The sequence below is a fragment of the Meles meles genome, chromosome 19, assembly GCF_922984935.1.
Source record: "Meles meles chromosome 19, mMelMel3.1 paternal haplotype, whole genome shotgun sequence".
Classification (NCBI taxonomy): Eukaryota; Metazoa; Chordata; class Mammalia; order Carnivora; family Mustelidae; genus Meles; species Meles meles.
The window spans coordinates 46,391,569-46,410,954 of NC_060084.1; the positions used below are offsets into that span (position 1 = coordinate 46,391,569).

Consider the following 19,386-nt stretch of genomic DNA (forward strand, 5'->3'; position numbering starts at 1 on the left):
CTATGACACATAATTACTAATGAGCACACATGGGGTCCTTGAGGACTTTGGTTGATGCGGGTCTGCTGTCCCACTGGTTGGAGAAATCCCTAGAAGCAGGGACTGTGCCCGGTTCCCAACGGGCCCAAAGTGGAACTCATTATCTCCTTCCTCAAACCTGCTTCTGATCTGTGTCCCCAAACCAATAAATGACACCGCCATCTCCCCCCACACTGGGCTCCTCCCTCGCCTTACCCCACACAGCCAGCGCATAACCAGGTAAGAACTGGTTCTTCCTTCTGTCCCTTTCTCCAACCCACGCCTCCTCTCCATGCTGGTGGCCCCGTCCTCTGTCCCCTGGAGCCTATGGAAGCCACGTCCGTGTCTCTGGACCTGTAGTCTCCTCTTCCCCATAAATCTCAACAAGCTCTCTGAAACACAAATCTGGCCAGCTTGTTCCCCTGCCTAAGACCCTCTGGGGCTCCCCATCATCCTAGGACAGAGTCCGCACTCCCCGCCCGGTCACACAAGGTCCAGCAGATCTGACTCCTGCTGAAGGCTTCAGCCTCATCAGTGCACACGGCCCAGATCCTTCCACCCTAAGGACACCTGACCATGCTCCACTGTCTTGGCACTCAGATTCCTCTGCCCAGAATTCCCTCTCCCCACTGTCCCCATCCTGCCTTGGAAAAACCCCTAGGTGGCCCTCTAGTGGCTCAGCGTGAACTGACAAGCGTGAAGCAGGGGCTATTTCTGGGCCCCTACTGACACCTGTGCCTCCCTCCCTGCTCCCCCAGCCCAGCCCTCTGCCTGGGCCTTCTCGCCCCAGCCCTGTGCCAGCTTCAGCAGGGCAGGGCCCAGGCTCACCCCTGTGTCCTCAGCATCCCTCAGTAAGGCTGGGACGGAGTGGCGGGGTGACAGCGCTGGGAGGATGGCTGTCTTAAATGTGCTGGGTGGCTTAGGAGGCTGGGGGCACCGTGGGAGGGAATTCTCTGAATGGACGTTCGCCTTGATCCGATAGGAGCTGACCCACCTCAGAATGCTCTAGGACCACCTGTTCTGTGCAGCCCTTTTCTGCCTGGTGTGACCCTTGAAAGCCCAGGGGCACAACACCCTGACAAATAGGGAATTACTTGTGTTTTTGAGACGGGAAGTGGAGCTGGGCCAGGGCTGCGTCTGAGCGCAGACAGAGGCACCAGCAGATCGCAGCCTCGTGTACACAGCGTGGCCCACGTGCCTACACACTACGCCAGCACACACACACACAAAATGTCCATCCACACAGCCGAACACGGTCACCAACAGGACCCGCAAACAGATACGTGTGGACGCACAGTCAGACATCAGGGCGGACACACGGACACTCATGAGATGTCCTCCCTCAGGCGTCCTCCAAACCACGTACTTGGCTGCCCACAGACACAGACACGGCCGTGCGTTCGGGCACACCGGCCTGCGCACACACACCCCCTTTCGTGGGCTCACACCGAGGGACATGTCTAGACACAAACAGGTATGGAGACCCGCTTACGCACAAACACTCCACAGAAGGGAGTGTCACAAATCCATATATCCACATGGACACGCCGACACGCACACGCGCTCAGATGTGCAGAGATCCCAAGCACGTGCCCGGAATGACACACGTCGACAGACGTGTAAATAAGATACACAACAGAGGCATCTGGGAGAACCTGCCGCATACGCTGGCACGAACAGAAAGACCCAGAAGCACACAAGAGGGCGGGAGGGCAGGCTGACTTGCAGGGAAGACAAAGCATAAAGAATGAGACAGTCAGATGCAAGGGGAGACACAGCCTATGGGCAAAGTGCTCTGGGGGAGAGGGGCAGACAGCCTGAGGGTCTATCCCCATCCACCCTCCCACCCACTGCCTACTCCACCATTTCTCCAGAAGCCCACCTCCAAAGTCCTTGTTCCATTCTCAGCTCCAGGGGGCAAGGCTCAGCTGCGCCAAAGAAGGAAGGGCAGGTGGGGCGCCTGTGTGGCTCAGTGGGTTAAGCCTCTGCCTCATGTTCAGGTCACGATCTCAGGGTCCTGGGATCGAGCCAGGGAGCCTGCTTCCCCTCTTTCTGTCTGCCTCTCTGCCTACTTGTGATCTCTCTGTGAAATAAATAAAATCTTAAAAAAAAGAAGGGCAGGCAGGTTCCCACAAGGCTTTCTTTCCCTTCCTCCTTTCCCAGAGAAAAGTATTTGGAGCTTTAGACCAGAGAAGGTAAATTTTGGGAGGGGGTTTAAGGAATCCCTTACTCATCATCCCACAGAGTAACGGCAACAGCTACTCATTTTTGGCACTTAACGGCCATGTACTTCAAACCCATTAATCGATGACTCCTCCCGTAATAAGCCAAGAGGTACGTCCTGTCCTTGGCCCCAGGAGGCTCAGAGAGGTGAGGTGACCTGTTCAAGGTCCCCCAACAATGAAGCAATAGTAAAATATTCCATGCCTGCCTTCACTGTGTACTTCACTGCTGCTCCATCGTCCAGAAAGGAAAACTGAGTCCCAGGGAGGGAAAGAGATTTTCCTGGGCGCTGTCCTAACTCACCCTGGAAACTGATGCCCAGGCTGTTAGCACGCTGGCCTGGCATACTCCTGCCCCACGGGGAGAAGGAATGTGATGACAGATGCTGGCTTCGCCCCAGGTTCCAGAGTTACCAGCAAGACCAAGCGCACTTGACCTCTGTTGCCAAGTACTTCTGTCGGCCATATGCCCTACTCCTCCCCAGCTCATGACAGCCTGTCTGTACACTCCGTGGCCTGGTTGGTGCCAACTTCACTGACAAACTCTCGAAATTCTACCTCCCTCCCTGCCAAGAAAGACCAAGGGGAAGCGGCGGGGCGGGGGGAGGGGGGCACGGGCTTGTCGCCAGCCCAGGTGTAGGCTGGTGTTTGGGATTAAGGGGACTGATAGCCACCAAGCTTGTGCTAATCCTTCCCTCCTCTGTTCCTTTAAAACCAACAAACAACTTTCCTATCTCTGCCTTGTTCTCTGCTCTTCGTTGCCTGCCCGCAGGAATCCAGCTTAGAGCTCTAGAACCCTTGCAGCAACATGCCCGTCCTAAGAGTGCGAACCTCTCTCTACCTGCACTCGTCCTAAGTCAGAGCTGGCATCTGAGCAGGTGGGGGCAGGTTTCCAACCGACAGATGCTGCCTCGTGCCCAACGGGGCCCCGATCAGGCCCGCGGGAGACCAGTGCAGCACCCACATGATGTTCATGTCGGAGCCGGCTGGGACCAACCTCAGAGCCACACGGCGCCAGCCCTAGTGGCCACCGGGGCCTGCTCTCAGACCCTCCAGAAGTGGCTCTGTGAGTGTTCTCCTGGCATCAAGTTCAGGGTCCCCTTGCTTTCAATTCCAGCGTCTAGCGGGGGCGAGCCGATGCCAACGGCGAAGTTGCTAGCGTATCTCTGTGTCCAACGCCAATGCCAATCCCACACCACTCCTTGCTAAACTTGGGCTCCACTTGGCCCTCAAGATGGTTTAGACCGGTCAGTGGAGGCAGGAGAGGACAGGGTTCAAGTCCCAGCTTCCTACCCGCTACCTGTGTGACCTTGAGTGGCTGTGGGGAGACCTGCTCTTCTGAACAGAGAAAGGGGGGTGCTGTGAGTGAGCCCCTGCTAGAGGGGTTCCGTGGGGTCACATTCAGGCACTGGCTCTTCAATCAGGGCTCACCAAAGCCTAGCGCCTCACTGTTAAGGAAGAAGGTCACTGAGGGAAGGACAGCATGTCTAGACATGTCCCTCTGTGCCCCCTTTCCACTGGTGGGAAACCCAGCCCCAGAACGGGGGCACAAGCGTGCGGAGCAGGAGACGCAGGAGCCCCTGCACCCCGTTCTCTGTCCTCAGTGCTCCCACACACCAGACTAGGACCGACGGTAGCACTTCTACCAACAGCGACAAGGGAAATGGTGAAGCTAGTGAGCTCCCCCAGGGGTCTGGGTAGGACCGGCGAGGCTCCCTGTCAGTTACAGCCCTTGAGACACTCGGGACTTCTTGGCACCATATGGGTGGATGTCCTTACTGTTTCCAAGTGCTGCCCGGGGCCTCTGGCACGGAGACCACAAGTTACCCTTCCTTCCTAAGAAAGGTTCCCTTAAATGTGGCTCTGGACTTCTACCTGTTTCCCAACCACAGAGGGGCAGTGACACCGATCCTGAACTTGCTTTCAGGTCCCCGTGGGGATTCTTTGCCCAAAGCAAAGGTAGGTCAAAGCCTGGGGGAGGTGCTGACCCTTTGATCCTGCCGGAGTCCCACATACTTCTTCTGGGAACCCTACATCACAGCTAGGGGTCCTCCCTCACCCCCAAGACCCTCCAATCCACTCCCTGGGATCTCCCCTTCCAAGACCCTTTTTATTTTTAAAGATTGATTTATTTTTTAATTTGACAGAGAGAGAGATCATAAGTGGGGCGGGGAAGCAGACTCCCTGCCAAGCAGAGAGCCCAATGCAGGGCTCGATCCCAGGACCCTGGGATCATGACCTGAGCCGAAGGCAGAGGCTTAACCCACTGAGCCACCCAGGTGCCCCCCTTTTTTATTTTTAAAGTAGGCTCCACACCGAGCCTGGAGCCCAACTCTGGGTTTTAATTCACGACAATGAGATCAAGACCTGAGCAGAGGTCAAGAGTCCAGTGCTTAATGGACCGAGTTACGCACGCACCTGCTCCCCTCCTGAGACCTTTAAATGTACAGCCCTCCTCCTCAAAACCCCCCAATCCATGTCCATAGCCACACGTGCTGTCCCATTTCAACCCTCTTTTTATTTTCTTTCTTCTTCTTCTTTTTTTTTTTTTTTTTGAGAGAGAATGAAGGAGTGCCTGGCGGTGAGGGGAAGGGTGGAGAGGAGGAGGGGCAGGGAGGGGGCCAGAGGGCAGAGGGAGAGAGCGAGAGAGAGAATCTTAAGGAGGTTCCCCACCCCGCCCAGCCCAGAGCCTCATACTGGGCTTATCTCACAACCCCTGAGATTGTGACCTGAGCCAAAACCAAGAGGCAGATGCTTAACCAACTGAGCTACCCTGGTGCTCCGCATTCCAACACTCTTAAACCCAGATCTCTGGGTTCATTTTTCTGGAGACCTCAAAATTTACAATGCTAGGGTCCCTTTTCACTCCGAGTCCGAAAATCCAAAGCATGGGAGTGCTCCATGTACCAGCATTCTAAACTCTTCAGTTCTGGAATTTGTCTACTGCTTCAGTCAATTCTGCAGCCCTAGGGTGGTCCCTCCTGAGGGGCAACACACTCTGTCCTGGGGCCCTACTCCTTGTTAATCCTCCTGGGGTCCCCGCCTCCTGCCTCACTGGCTGTGTGCCAAGCTCAGCAGTGAGCCCAGGGTTGGGGGGAGGGTTAGTTGGGGAATAAAATGGTACAATTATATAATGAATGCCAAACTCCGCCTTTCTCTCCCAGGTCATAAAAAGGCAAACCACCCCAGCCAGCACCATCTGACCATCTCTCCCAGGGCCACCATGCTGGCCTCAGGGCTGCTCCTCGTGGCTTTGCTGGCCTGCCTCACCATCATGGTCTTGATGTCTGTCTGGAGGCAGAGGAAGCTCTGGGGGAAGCTCCCTCCGGGACCCACCCCGTTGCCCTTCATCGGGAACTACCTGCAGCTGAACACAGAGCAGATGTACAACTCTCTCATGAAGGTGTCAGGACCCGGGATGGGTGCAGTGGGGTGGGGCTGGGCGCTGGCCTGATTGAGCTGGGACGGAGTGGCAGGGGATGGGCAAGGTTGGACCAGAGTCTTAAGACAGTGGAAATCTGCGGGTTGGGCTGCAGGGTCCCAGACAAGAAAGAGCAGATCTTGGGATGTCCAGCCCCTTGTGTACCAGAACCCGGGGGAAAGGCATGCAGTAGGTGAGGGCTGGGCACAGGCCAGCTCCCAGTGGGGGCCGCAGCCTTTAAGCCCCCCACCTCCATCAGATCAGTGAGCGCTATGGCCCGGTGTTCACGGTCCACCTGGGACCCCGGCGCATCGTGGTGCTGTGTGGACACGAGGCGGTGAAGGAGGCTCTGGTAGACCAGGCTGAGGAGTTCAGCGGGCGAGGCGAGCAGGCCACCTTCGACTGGCTCTTCAAAGGCTATGGTGAGGAGCTCTGGGTGGGGGCTCGTGGCCAGGCACACCTGATGGCCTCAGTTTCCCCACTGCTCTTCTCCTGACTCACCCACCCGAGCCTGTGGCTGAGTTCTACCCCTGTTCTCCTCTGTCCCTGTCCCTGGTTATTGTGGCCTCTCCTCTGTCTTCTGTAGCTTGGCTCAGGGTGTCTGTGTCCCTGTTCCCCCTGCTTCTCGGCCCATCTCCCCATTCTCTCCCATGGATGCCTCTTCTTCTTTTTCTTCCATCTTGGAACCCAGGTCCTCCATACCTGTATCCTTGCCTCTAACTTCCCCAAGCTTCTGTCTCCCTCTGTCTGCCTCCTTCTACTCTGTGTGAGAATCTCACCTTGTTTCTGCTCTCTCCAGACCTTCTCCATTCTTTCTCCATATTTTCTTTCCTCTTTCTTCCGCTCTGAGTTAGGATCCTTCGTGTTTTTTATTGCCACTTCCCAGATCTCCACAGAGATCAGACTCCTCCTCCCCTCCCCTCCCTCTTTCTCTCTGTTTAAGTGTCTCTGTATCTCCGTCTCTCCAGGCATCTAACTTGCCTCTCCCCTTCCGATTCTTTTCTTCCAGCCGGGTCTCTATCTCTTTCAGTGTTTCTCTGACCCTGAGCTGTATTTCTCCCTATCTCTCCGCCCCCAATCCATCCTCCCACTCCCGACCTCCCGTCACCTCTGCCCGCCTCTGTCCCCGCCCCTCCCCGCCTCACCAACCACTACGCTCCCTCCCCAGGTGTGGCGTTCAGCAACGGGGAGCGCGCCAAGCAGCTCAGGCGCTTCTCCATCACCACGCTGCGGGATTTCGGAGTGGGCAAGCGCGGCATTGAGGAGCGCATCCAGGAGGAGGCGGGCTTCCTCATCGAGGCCCTCCGGAGCACGCAGGGTGAGTGGGGCCGGGAGTGAGCGAGAAGGAGGGATACACCAGCACGACGCGGTCTTTCTCCTCCAGGAAGGGGACTCGCTTGGGGGAAGGCATCAGGGTTCCAGGCTCTGGGTCTTGTGTTGGAAGTCTGGGTCCTCACTCCGGAGCCCTCCTCCAACCCTCAAGCTGGCATGAGACAGCCCAGTTGCCGCTCCCCCAAATCCCTGTCTCTCCCCAACCCTATCCCATTCCCCAGGCGCCTTCATCGATCCCACCTTCTTCCTGAGCCGAACAGTGTCCAATGTCATCAGCTCCATTGTCTTTGGGGACCGCTTTGACTATGAGGATGAAGAGTTCCTGTCCCTGCTGCGTATGATGCTGGGAAGTTTCCAGTTCACAGCTACACCTACGGGGCAGGTAACCCGTCCCAGCCTTGCTCTAAAGCACCCCTACCACCACCCACCAATTGCTTTCCCACGTGGAGACAGGTGTCCCAAACTACCATCCTCCTCCTCTCCATCAAAACCACTCGTGGACAGTGGAACACTTACACCAGAATACCCACTTTCCAAGGACACCTGGATATCTCCACAGATGCTCCCCCCACCCAAAAAATAAAAACCAGACCAAACAAACAACAGACAGAGCCTGCAGGGAACATACATGTAATCTGCCCAGCCATGCTGCCTGGACATGGGTTTCATCCCAACTGACCTACTGGTCCCTAGGAAGACAGTCCACCTCTTTGTATCTTAACACCTGAACAAGTGACCACCTCAGCCCTCCACCTGAATACAGGAGCCCCAGGTGCTATAAAATACAGCCCACCAAAATCATTAGGTGTCCCAAACCAGCCTACTGGACACCTAGATAAGTGTCCCTACAGAGCCCCATGGAATACCTGAACAGCTGGACAGGTGCCCCAACCAAGAAGACACCTCCACATGTAAACACCTGGAGGGATGTCTCCCCAAACACCCACAGAGTGCCCCCAACCCAGCTGACTCCCTTATAGAAGAGCCCCCATCACGTCGGTGAACATCGAAAACAAGATCATCTATTTCCCCCAACCTCAACACTTGCCCGCCCGCCCCAGTTGAATACCTCAACCCCTATGGAGAAGAACCCCTGAACAGGAGTCTCCCAATTCAACCCCATCTGAGTATCTGAACACCTAGATGTGTTCTCCAATCCAGCCTCACCGGAACACCCAAAACCCAAATACGCAGCCCATCTCACCTACATTCTGGGACAGGGGACCTTAAGCCTAATTCAGTAAAAAACTTACGTATCTCCTCTCATCAAACTCCGTATGAATCCTAAACACCTGGACAGGTGCCTTTAACCCACGTCCTTCCTTACCCCGAGGATGGTCCCACTCCCAAAAGGACCTGTCCACAAACATCTATCCTTCCCGGCCATTCTTCTCTCCCATCCTCAGCTCTATGAGATGTTTTACTCAGTGATGAAACACCTGCCAGGGCCACAGCAGCAGGCATTTAAGGAGCTACAGGGTCTGGAGGACTTCATAGCCAAGAAGGTGGAGCAGAACCAGCACACCCTGGACCCCAACTCCCCGCGGAACTTCATCGACGCCTTCCTCATCCGCATGCGGGAGGTACAGCCCAGCAGCCAGTGCGGCAGCGGCAGAGCCAGGCAGAGGGAGAACAGCCGGGACGGGGAGAGCAGGGGCCCCTCCAGATCACCCCCATTGTGACGGCCTCACAATCTCACGTGTGATACCCGGGCTGCTCCATCTACCAGCACTTGCCACGGGTAGGACCTGCGTGTGCACCATAAGGCAACGCTTCCACACCATGCACTCGCCGGTGGTGTCCCTTTCCTTCTGAAGGGTCCTCCCTTAAAACAGTGACACCAGAGCTGACACATAAAGGGCAGGGAGGCAGCCAGGGAGAGAGTGCGGGAAGGGCGTTTGGCCAGAGCCAGTCGCCCGAACGAAGCCCTGGCAGAAGTAGGCTCTCTCTTCCCACCTCTGGTCTGGACCTAAGAGAGGTGTGTCCAGATGGAGAGACCCCGGCAGGGCTCTGAGCACTGAGGGGAGGGGGCCTGGCCTGAAGTCCTTTCCCTGCAGGAGCAGAACAACCCCAACACGGAGTTCTACATGAAGAACCTGGTGCTGACCACCCTGAACCTCTTCTTTGCGGGCACTGAGACGGTCAGCACAACCCTGCGGTATGGCTTCCTGCTGCTCATGAAACATCCACAGGTGGAAGGTAAGGCTGCGGGGGAGGTCCCCTGGCCTAGTGGCCACACCCCCTTCCTCTGAGTCCATTGCAATGTCCCCACCCTTCCCAGATGCCTGGAACCTCACACATACCCTGCCATCCAGATGCTAGGTGATATTCTGCTGATAAACGTCACTTGGTTTTCACCGGATGTTAAAAATTCTGAAAATATGTGAATTGATGGGCAAATAGCTCCCGTGCTGAGCCAAATGTATGTGAGACCACATACAGGTTGAGACCCGGTGAATAAGACACTGTCCCCAACAATGTTTACGGCCAACGTCTGTCTTGAATGGTCTACACCCGTGTCACACGTGGATGTGCATATTTGGACTACCGTCGCTGCCCTGAGACCCCCAGATACCTAAACACGTTCCCTCTCCTCCCACAGCCAAACTCCATGAGGAGATAGACCGGGTGATTGGCAAGAACCGTCAGCCCAAGTTTGAAGACAGGGCCAAGATGCCCTACACAGAGGCGGTGATCCACGAGATCCAAAGATTTGGAGACATGATCCCCATGGGCCTGGCCCGCAGAGTCACCAAGGACACCAAGTTTCGAGAGTTCCTCCTCCCTAAGGTACTTTCCCGTCCCTGTCCTGTTGGAACCTCCAACCTGCTCCCTGGGACCCAGCATCCCATCCCCCTTAGAAGCTCCCCAGCCGCTGTCCCACTGCCTCAAATCAAACACTTCCTCAACCACCATGTCCCTTCAACCTTCCCACTCAGAGGTTCTTGAATCCAGTAGCTCCCCCAGAGCTCTTGCCACGGGATTATGAACCCCATGTCCCCAGACGTCCTCTCTCAAAAGACATGACTTCATTTCTAGACCTCCTCCCTCAAGGACACGAGTCTCATGTCTCCCAAACACCCCGCCGAAGAGACACAAACCCAGTGTCTTTAAAACCTCCTGTCTCTGGAAGCATGAACCCCTATGTCCTCTCCACCCCTGCCGTGGGAGACATGAACTGCACATCCCCCACACCTTCTGTCCTAAGAGACACAGAACCTGTGTCCTTCAAACTTCCCTTCGCACAAGACATAAGCCCCACGTCTGCATAGCTTCCTGTCTCCGACACACCAATCTCCTGTCTCCCAAAGCTCTTCCCTCCGTGGACCCACACTCCCACGCCTCCCCTTCCTCATCACCTAGGGCACCCCAATCGTCTCTCCCATCTCCATGCACTTGCAACACACTGTGCCCCCACTCTGCCTTATCAAATACCCCCTCTCCTCCTCCCCAGGGCACCGAAGTGTTCCCCATGCTGGGCTCCGTGCTCAGGGACCCCAAGTTCTTCTCCAAACCTCGAGACTTCCACCCAGAGCACTTCCTGGATGAGAACGGGCAGTTTAAGAAGAGTGATGCTTTTGTGCCCTTCTCCATTGGTAAGAGACCACTGTCTGCTGCTAAGCCACCGCTCCCACCAACAGGGCCGTCTTCATCTCAGCTCCCCTCTCTAAGGGGCGGCCCGATGTCCTTCTCCAGCTTGGAAGTCCTTCTCGTGACCGACCTCAGCTGCAACCCCCAAAACTACTTGAGCTTCAGCAAAAGGATAAGGATGATCACAGCTGTCTCAGGGATGGGGGAAATCAAAGCCCTTAGTGAGTCAGAGTGGGGCATCTAAACTTCCCATTGCTACAGCTAGCTCACCCCCATCCCAGGCACAAGGGAAACTGATGCTCAGAGAGGACTACAGAGGCCTCTGAAAGTTTCTCAGGCCATGCTCTTCCAGCCCCTCCTCCCGGGAGAAAGCATATGGGGGAGGGTAGTGGGGCCAGGGGCGGTGAGAGCAGGTCTCACCTCCAGCCCTCCTCCTCTGTGTCTTCAGGAAAGCGGTACTGTTTTGGAGAAGGCCTGGCTAGAATGGAGCTCTTTCTCTTCCTCACCAACATCTTGCAGAACTTCCGCTTCAAGTCCCCGCAGCTGCCCCAAGACATCGACGTGTCCCCCAAACACGTGGGCTTTGCTACCATCCCACGAAGTTACACCATGAGCTTCCAGCCCCGCTGAACAAGGGCTGTGCTAGGGCAGGGCTGGGGGAAGAGCACCGTGGAGGGAGGGATCAGGGGTGGGGCTATGGGGGCGGGGTTAAGCAAGGGGCGGGGCTAGTAGGAGGGAGGTGGCTTAGGGGAAGGAAGGGCAACGTGAGTAGGAGAGGAAGACTCTAGAGGTAGAGCCTTAAGAGGTGGGATAAGGCGTAGAACCTTACACTATACTGTTAATAATAATAACAATAACAACAACAACAACACTTATTATTTATTGTATCGAATTCTGCGTCAGCTCTGTGCTAAGAGCATCACACTCATCACTTAATGCTCACAAACCTATGTGCCAGGGAAGGGTGCTCATGCCCATCTTATGGGTGACAAAGCTTAACCGATTCCCAAGGAATCTACAACAAGAACAAAAAAAGTCCTCGTAATAAATGAATTTAGTAAGGTCACTGAACATACAAATGTCTTTTTCTGTTGTTGTTTTCCTATATATTTTAGGTAATCAAAATTAAAAACACAATAATACTTTAGTCACTGAAAAAAACAAAATACTTAAGTATAAATCTGACAACACATGTACCAAGGCTGTATGGTGAAAACTACAGAAGACTGATGAAATAAATAAAATATATTTTAAAGACTTTATTTATTTATTTGAGAGAGAGAGAGAAAGAATGAGCACAAGCAGGGGGAAGGGGCAGAGGGAGAGGAAGAAGCAGACTCCCCACTGAGCAGCGAGCCCTATGAGGAACGGGATCCCAGCACCCTGGGATCAGGACCTAGCTGAAGGCAGACACTTAACGACTCAGCCACCCAGTCACCCGGATTTTTTTTTTCCAAGGTGAGCCAAGTCTGTAGGCAGATTACGGAGCAAAAATCTTAGCTGCAGATGATCTAAAATGTACTCTTAGCTTGAGGTCATTGTGAACAGGCATATGTCTTTTTAAAAAAGATTTATTTATTAGAGAGGGAGGGAGGGAGGGCGTGCACAGGGAGAGGGGGAGGGAGTCTTAAAAAAAAACGATTTTATTTATTTATTTGGGAGAGAGAGAGAAAGAAAAAGAATGAGCAAAGAAGCTGAAGCAGACTCCTTGTTGAGCACAGAGCCTGACCCCAAGACCAGGACCCCAAAACAAAAGTAAGAATCTCAACCAAATTTGCCACCCAAGTACCCTGTCATGTGGCATTTAATAATTCTGTATGTAAAGGTTTGACTATAGGGCCTCATGAAACTGAGACAACAGACACTGGAAATTGCAAGGGCTTTCTCCAAAGCTCACTTCTGCAGAGTTTATGGAAGACCAAAGTTGGGCTTTGGTATGATGCCATGTTAAGTGTCTATTGAAAAAGGCTTTGCTTTCCAAAGGATTAAAAATTGTGCTGGAAGAAATGCATAAGAAAACATCTAGCAACTCCAAATTGAAGTCTGGATAATTTCCAAAATAATTCTCTGCTATTGAAAATATCAAGGTCAAGAGAGACAAAAGCTGAGAGTCTATTCCAGGTTAAAGAAGACAAAAGACATTACAACTAAATATAACGCACGATCACGGATCCTGAAGTGGGGGAAATATTTTGGATATTAACTGTTTATCAGGTAAGTGGTTTGCACATATTTTCTCCCATTTTGAAGGTTGCTTTTCATTTTGTTGATTATTCATTTGTAGTGGAGAAATTTTTCAGTGATGTGTTCCCACTTGTATATTTTTGCTTTATAATTCAGTGAATGGATAAAGAAAATGTGATACACACACACACACACACACACACACACACCATGGAATGTCATTCAGCTTCTCTCACAACTCAATAGCAAAAAAAAAAAAAACCCTCAAAGAAACCAAAACCCCCAAATCAAAAAAATACCCACCAGATTAAAAATTGGACAGAAGACGTGAATAGACATTATTCAAAAAAAGACATACAAGGACACCTGGGTGGCTCAGTCAGTTAAGCATCTGACTCTTGATCTCACCTTAGGTCTTGATCTCAGGGTTGTGAGTTCAAGTCCCGTGTGAGGCTCCATGCTGGGTGTGGAGCTTACTAAAAAAAAAAAAAAAAAAAAAGACATACAAATTGCCACCAGATATATGAAAAGGTGCTCAATATCCCTATTCATTTTTAAAAAGATTTTATTTATTTATTTGACACAGAGAGAGAGAGATCACAAGTAGACAGAGAGGCAGGCAGAGAGAGAAGGAGGGGGAAGCAGGCTCCCTGCTGAGCAGAGAGCCCGATGTGGGGCTCGATCCCAGGACCCTGAGATCATGACCTGAGCCGAAGGCAGAGGCTTTAACCCACTGAGCCACCCAGATGCCCCGAAACTTTTTTTTTTTTAAAGATTGTATTTATTTATTTGAGAGAGAGATAGCAAGAGAAAGAGCATGAGCAAGGGCCGGGGGAGAGGGGGCAGCAGACACCCAATGAGCAAGGAGCCGGACACAGGGCTCGACCCCAGGACCGTGGGATCATGACCTGATCTGAAGGCAGACTGCTTGACCGAACGAGTCACCCAGGCAGCCCCCTTTTTAAAAGATTTTATTCTAAAAAAAAAAAAAGATTTTATTCTGAGTTGATAGCTGTTATTTTCAAGATTTTCAACCATTAAGAGTCAGAAAGTCCCCAGAGCACGTCTAGAGTATGACTCTCCACTCTCTCATAAAACCCTTTCTTTTGGAGTCTCTCTCCTCATCCTGTCTTCTGACAAACGTTTTCCCTCTCTTTCCTCCAAGACTTGCCCTGCTCCTGCAAGAAGGCACACCGGTGGGCATGCACAGTCCCAACAACCAGACAGAAAGAACCTTGACTTTCTTCGGCTCCTTGGCCTTGCCCTCCCCCCACTCACCCTGATCCTTGCTGTCATCTGAAACCCAAACCCAAACACTTCACTCTGGCCAAGGCCTTGTTCTGCTCACTCTCTGCTTCACTGAGGTGACACTGCTTGGCCGGGTCTTTGGTTTAATGTTCCAAAGAACGCAAACATAACAGAAGGTCAAACATCCCTCCCATGGAGAGACCTGTTTTATTTTTATTTCCTTTATACAATCGGAATCTTCTGTTTGGGACTTACAAGAACCACAGGATTAACAGGAACAGTTTCCTGATGTCTCATAAAGAGAAGGGAGGACTTGGCCGTCCAGCATGGTGCTTAAGAGCATGAAATCTAGAGTCAACAACGCGAGGCCGTGCCCAGGTTCCACCCTGATCAGCCGTGGTGCCCTAAGCAACTCACTCCCCCTTCTTTGGGCCTTGCTTCACTCAGTCTGCAACTGGGGATGGTCAACCCGACCTCACCGGCTTGCTGTGAGGACTTCAGTAAGATCGTGCCCGTGAAAACTTCCCACAGTAACATCATGAGCTCACTGAATGCTACCACCGTCAGCGGGCTAGCATTTCAATTTGAAGCAAGAAGGCTTACCTAAGGTTCTCACCTGGGAAGGATTTGGAATTAGTTACAGGTGGTTGGTTTCCCAGCTCTGGGAATGTACTAAATGCCATGAGCTGTTTGCATTAAAACTGGTCATTTTTAAAGAAGTATTCCTTAATTTATGTTTTTAAATTTATGCATTTATTTCTTTAAGCTCCACACCCAACATGGGGCTTGAACTCACAAGCCCAAGATCAGGAGCTGCATGCCCTCCTGACGGAGCCAGCCAGCGGCCCCTTCACATTACCTAAAAAACAAAACAAAACAAACATTCTCATTTGGGAGAGGTCATAGATTTCAGCCACACTTGCGCGCACCAGCCAGGTTTGTGGAGAGTTTCGGGTCAGGCGAGGAGGTGGAGGACAGCAAGCTGATTGATGAGGTTGGCACAGGGAGCAGGGGCCTGGCCTGTGAGGCTCTCTCTGCCCTGCCCTCTGCTCCTCCCCCACGTGTGAACTCATCCTGCGAGACCCAGTTCCAACAACACTGACTCGAGGAAGCCCTCCCAACCCTCAGCCCCGAGTACTACACTATGACACATAATTACTAATGAGCACACATGGGGTCCTTGAGGACTTTGGTTGATGCGGGTCTGCTGTCCCACTGGTTGGAGAAATCCCTAGAAGCAGGGACTGTGCCCGGTTCCCAACGGGCCCAAAGTGGAACTCATTATCTCCTTCCTCAAACCTGCTTCTGATCTGTGTCCCCAAACCAATAAATGACACCGCCATCTCCCCCCACACTGGGCTCCTCCCTCGCCTTACCCCACACAGCCAGCGCATAACCAGGTAAGAACTGGTTCTTCCTTCTGTCCCTTTCTCCAACCCACGCCTCCTCTCCATGCTGGTGGCCCCGTCCTCTGTCCCCTGGAGCCTATGGAAGCCACGTCCGTGTCTCTGGACCTGTAGTCTCCTCTTCCCCATAAATCTCAACAAGCTCTCTGAAACACAAATCTGGCCAGCTTGTTCCCCTGCCTAAGACCCTCTGGGGCTCCCCATCATCCTAGGACAGAGTCCGCACTCCCCGCCCGGTCACACAAGGTCCAGCAGATCTGACTCCTGCTGAAGGCTTCAGCCTCATCAGTGCACACGGCCCAGATCCTTCCACCCTAAGGACACCTGACCATGCTCCACTGTCTTGGCACTCAGATTCCTCTGCCCAGAATTCCCTCTCCCCACTGTCCCCATCCTGCCTTGGAAAAACCCCTAGGTGGCCCTCTAGTGGCTCAGCGTGAACTGACAAGCGTGAAGCAGGGGCTATTTCTGGGCCCCTACTGACACCTGTGCCTCCCTCCCTGCTCCCCCAGCCCAGCCCTCTGCCTGGGCCTTCTCGCCCCAGCCCTGTGCCAGCTTCAGCAGGGCAGGGCCCAGGCTCACCCCTGTGTCCTCAGCATCCCTCAGTAAGGCTGGGACGGAGTGGCGGGGTGACAGCGCTGGGAGGATGGCTGTCTTAAATGTGCTGGGTGGCTTAGGAGGCTGGGGGCACCGTGGGAGGGAATTCTCTGAATGGACGTTCGCCTTGATCCGATAGGAGCTGACCCACCTCAGAATGCTCTAGGACCACCTGTTCTGTGCAGCCCTTTTCTGCCTGGTGTGACCCTTGAAAGCCCAGGGGCACAACACCCTGACAAATAGGGAATTACTTGTGTTTTTGAGACGGGAAGTGGAGCTGGGCCAGGGCTGCGTCTGAGTGCAGACAGAGGCACCAGCAGATCGCAGCCTCGTGTACACAGCGTGGCCCACGTGCCTACACACTACGCCAGCACACACACACACAAAATGTCCATCCACACAGCCGAACACGGTCACCAACAGGACCCGCAAACAGATACGTGTGGACGCACAGTCAGACATCAGGGCGGACACACGGACACTCATGAGATGTCCTCCCTCAGGCGTCCTCCAAACCACGTACTTGGCTGCCCACAGACACAGACACGGCCGTGCGTTCGGGCACACCGGCCTGCGCACACACACCCCCTTTCGTGGGCTCACACCGAGGGACATGTCTAGACACAAACAGGTATGGAGACCCGCTTACGCACAAACACTCCACAGAAGGGAGTGTCACAAATCCATATATCCACATGGACACGCCGACACGCACACGCGCTCAGATGTGCAGAGATCCCAAGCACGTGCCCGGAATGACACACGTCGACAGACGTGTAAATAAGATACACAACAGAGGCATCTGGGAGAACCTGCCGCATACGCTGGCACGAACAGAAAGACCCAGAAGCACACAAGAGGGCGGGAGGGCAGGCTGACTTGCAGGGAAGACAAAGCATAAAGAATGAGACAGTCAGATGCAAGGGGAGACACAGCCTATGGGCAAAGTGCTCTGGGGGAGAGGGGCAGACAGCCTGAGGGTCTATCCCCATCCACCCTCCCACCCACTGCCTACTCCACCATTTCTCCAGAAGCCCACCTCCAAAGTCCTTGTTCCATTCTCAGCTCCAGGGGGCAAGGCTCAGCTGCGCCAAAGAAGGAAGGGCAGGTGGGGCGCCTGTGTGGCTCAGTGGGTTAAGCCTCTGCCTCATGTTCAGGTCACGATCTCAGGGTCCTGGGATCGAGCCAGGGAGCCTGCTTCCCCTCTTTCTGTCTGCCTCTCTGCCTACTTGTGATCTCTCTGTGAAATAAATAAAATCTTAAAAAAAAGAAGGGCAGGCAGGTTCCCACAAGGCTTTCTTTCCCTTCCTCCTTTCCCAGAGAAAAGTATTTGGAGCTTTAGACCAGAGAAGGTAAATTTTGGGAGGGGGTTTAAGGAATCCCTTACTCATCATCCCACAGAGTAACGGCAACAGCTACTCATTTTTGGCACTTAACGGCCATGTACTTCAAACCCATTAATCGATGACTCCTCCCGTAATAAGCCAAGAGGTACGTCCTGTCCTTGGCCCCAGGAGGCTCAGAGAGGTGAGGTGACCTGTTCAAGGTCCCCCAACAATGAAGCAATAGTAAAATATTCCATGCCTGCCTTCACTGTGTACTTCACTGCTGCTCCATCGTCCAGAAAGGAAAACTGAGTCCCAGGGAGGGAAAGAGATTTTCCTGGGCGCTGTCCTAACTCACCCTGGAAACTGATGCCCAGGCTGTTAGCACGCTGGCCTGGCATACTCCTGCCCCACGGGGAGAAGGAATGTGATGACAGATGCTGGCTTCGCCCCAGGTTCCAGAGTTACCAGCAAGACCAAGCGCACTTGACCTCTGTTGCCAAGTACTTCTGTCGGCCATATGCCCTACTCCTCCCCAGCTCATGACAGCCTGTCTGTACACTCCGTGGCCTGGTTGGTGCCAACTTCACTGACAAACTCTCGAAATTCTACCTCCCTCCCTGCCAAGAAAGACCAAGGGGAAGCGGCGGGGCGGGGGGAGGGGGGCACGGGCTTGTCGCCAGCCCAGGTGTAGGCTGGTGTTTGGGATTAAGGGGACTGATAGCCACCAAGCTTGTGCTAATCCTTCCCTCCTCTGTTCCTTTAAAACCAACAAACAACTTTCCTATCTCTGCCTTGTTCTCTGCTCTTCGTTGCCTGCCCGCAGGAATCCAGCTTAGAGCTCTAGAACCCTTGCAGCAACATGCCCGTCCTAAGAGTGCGAACCTCTCTCTACCTGCACTCGTCCTAAGTCAGAGCTGGCATCTGAGCAGGTGGGGGCAGGTTTCCAACCGACAGATGCTGCCTCGTGCCCAACGGGGCCCCGATCAGGCCCGCGGGAGACCAGTGCAGCACCCACATGATGTTCATGTCGGAGCCGGCTGGGACCAACCTCAGAGCCACACGGCGCCAGCCCTAGTGGCCACCGGGGCCTGCTCTCAGACCCTCCAGAAGTGGCTCTGTGAGTGTTCTCCTGGCATCAAGTTCAGGGTCCCCTTGCTTTCAATTCCAGCGTCTAGCGGGGGCGAGCCGATGCCAACGGCGAAGTTGCTAGCGTATCTCTGTGTCCAACGCCAATGCCAATCCCACACCACTCCTTGCTAAACTTGGGCTCCACTTGGCCCTCAAGATGGTTTAGACCGGTCAGTGGAGGCAGGAGAGGACAGGGTTCAAGTCCCAGCTTCCTACCCGCTACCTGTGTGACCTTGAGTGGCTGTGGGGAGACCTGCTCTTCTGAACAGAGAAAGGGGGGTGCTGTGAGTGAGCCCCTGCTAGAGGGGTTCCGTGGGGTCACATTCAGGCACTGGCTCTTCAATCAGGGCTCACCAAAGCCTAGCGCCTCACTGTTAAGGAAGAAGGTCACTGAGGGAAGGACAGCATGTCTAGACATGTCCCTCTGTGCCCCCTTTCCACTGGTGGGAAACCCAGCCCCAGAACGGGGGCACAAGCGTGCGGAGCAGGAGACGCAGGAGCCCCTGCACCCCGTTCTCTGTCCTCAGTGCTCCCACACACCAGACTAGGACCGACGGTAGCACTTCTACCAACAGCGACAAGGGAAATGGTGAAGCTAGTGAGCTCCCCCAGGGGTCTGGGTAGGACCGGCGAGGCTCCCTGTCAGTTACAGCCCTTGAGACACTCGGGACTTCTTGGCACCATATGGGTGGATGTCCTTACTGTTTCCAAGTGCTGCCCGGGGCCTCTGGCACGGAGACCACAAGTTACCCTTCCTTCCTAAGAAAGGTTCCCTTAAATGTGGCTCTGGACTTCTACCTGTTTCCCAACCACAGAGGGGCAGTGACACCGATCCTGAACTTGCTTTCAGGTCCCCGTGGGGATTCTTTGCCCAAAGCAAAGGTAGGTCAAAGCCTGGGGGAGGTGCTGAC

At 53.8% G+C, this 19,386-nt stretch overlaps 1 protein-coding gene across 1 annotated transcript; it reads left to right on the top strand.

Annotated features, from left to right (window-relative positions):
* Positions 1-5,453: 5,453 nt before the first annotated feature.
* Positions 5,454-11,289, top strand: LOC123931847 (cytochrome P450 2A13). Its single transcript, XM_045989471.1, has 9 exons — positions 5,454-5,643; positions 5,921-6,083; positions 6,830-6,979; positions 7,215-7,375; positions 8,400-8,576; positions 9,051-9,192; positions 9,596-9,783; positions 10,448-10,589; positions 11,033-11,289. The coding sequence occupies exons 1-9, from the start codon at positions 5,464-5,466 to the stop codon at positions 11,212-11,214; spliced, it is 1,485 nt and encodes a 494-aa protein (XP_045845427.1). The 5' UTR covers positions 5,454-5,463; the 3' UTR covers positions 11,215-11,289.
* The last annotated feature ends 8,097 nt before the right edge of the window (positions 11,290-19,386 follow it).

Excerpts from the sequence above, each read along its gene's own strand:
- LOC123931847 (XM_045989471.1), top strand. The coding sequence starts at position 5,464 with ATGCTGGCCTCAGGGCTGCTCCTCGTGGCTTTGCTGGCCTGCCTCACC. Across the intron at positions 8,577-9,050 it reads TCCTCATCCGCATGCGGGAG|GAGCAGAACAACCCCAACAC; the intron begins GTACAGCCCAGC and ends CTTTCCCTGCAG. Across the intron at positions 9,193-9,595 it reads GAAACATCCACAGGTGGAAG|CCAAACTCCATGAGGAGATA; the intron begins GTAAGGCTGCGG and ends CTCCTCCCACAG.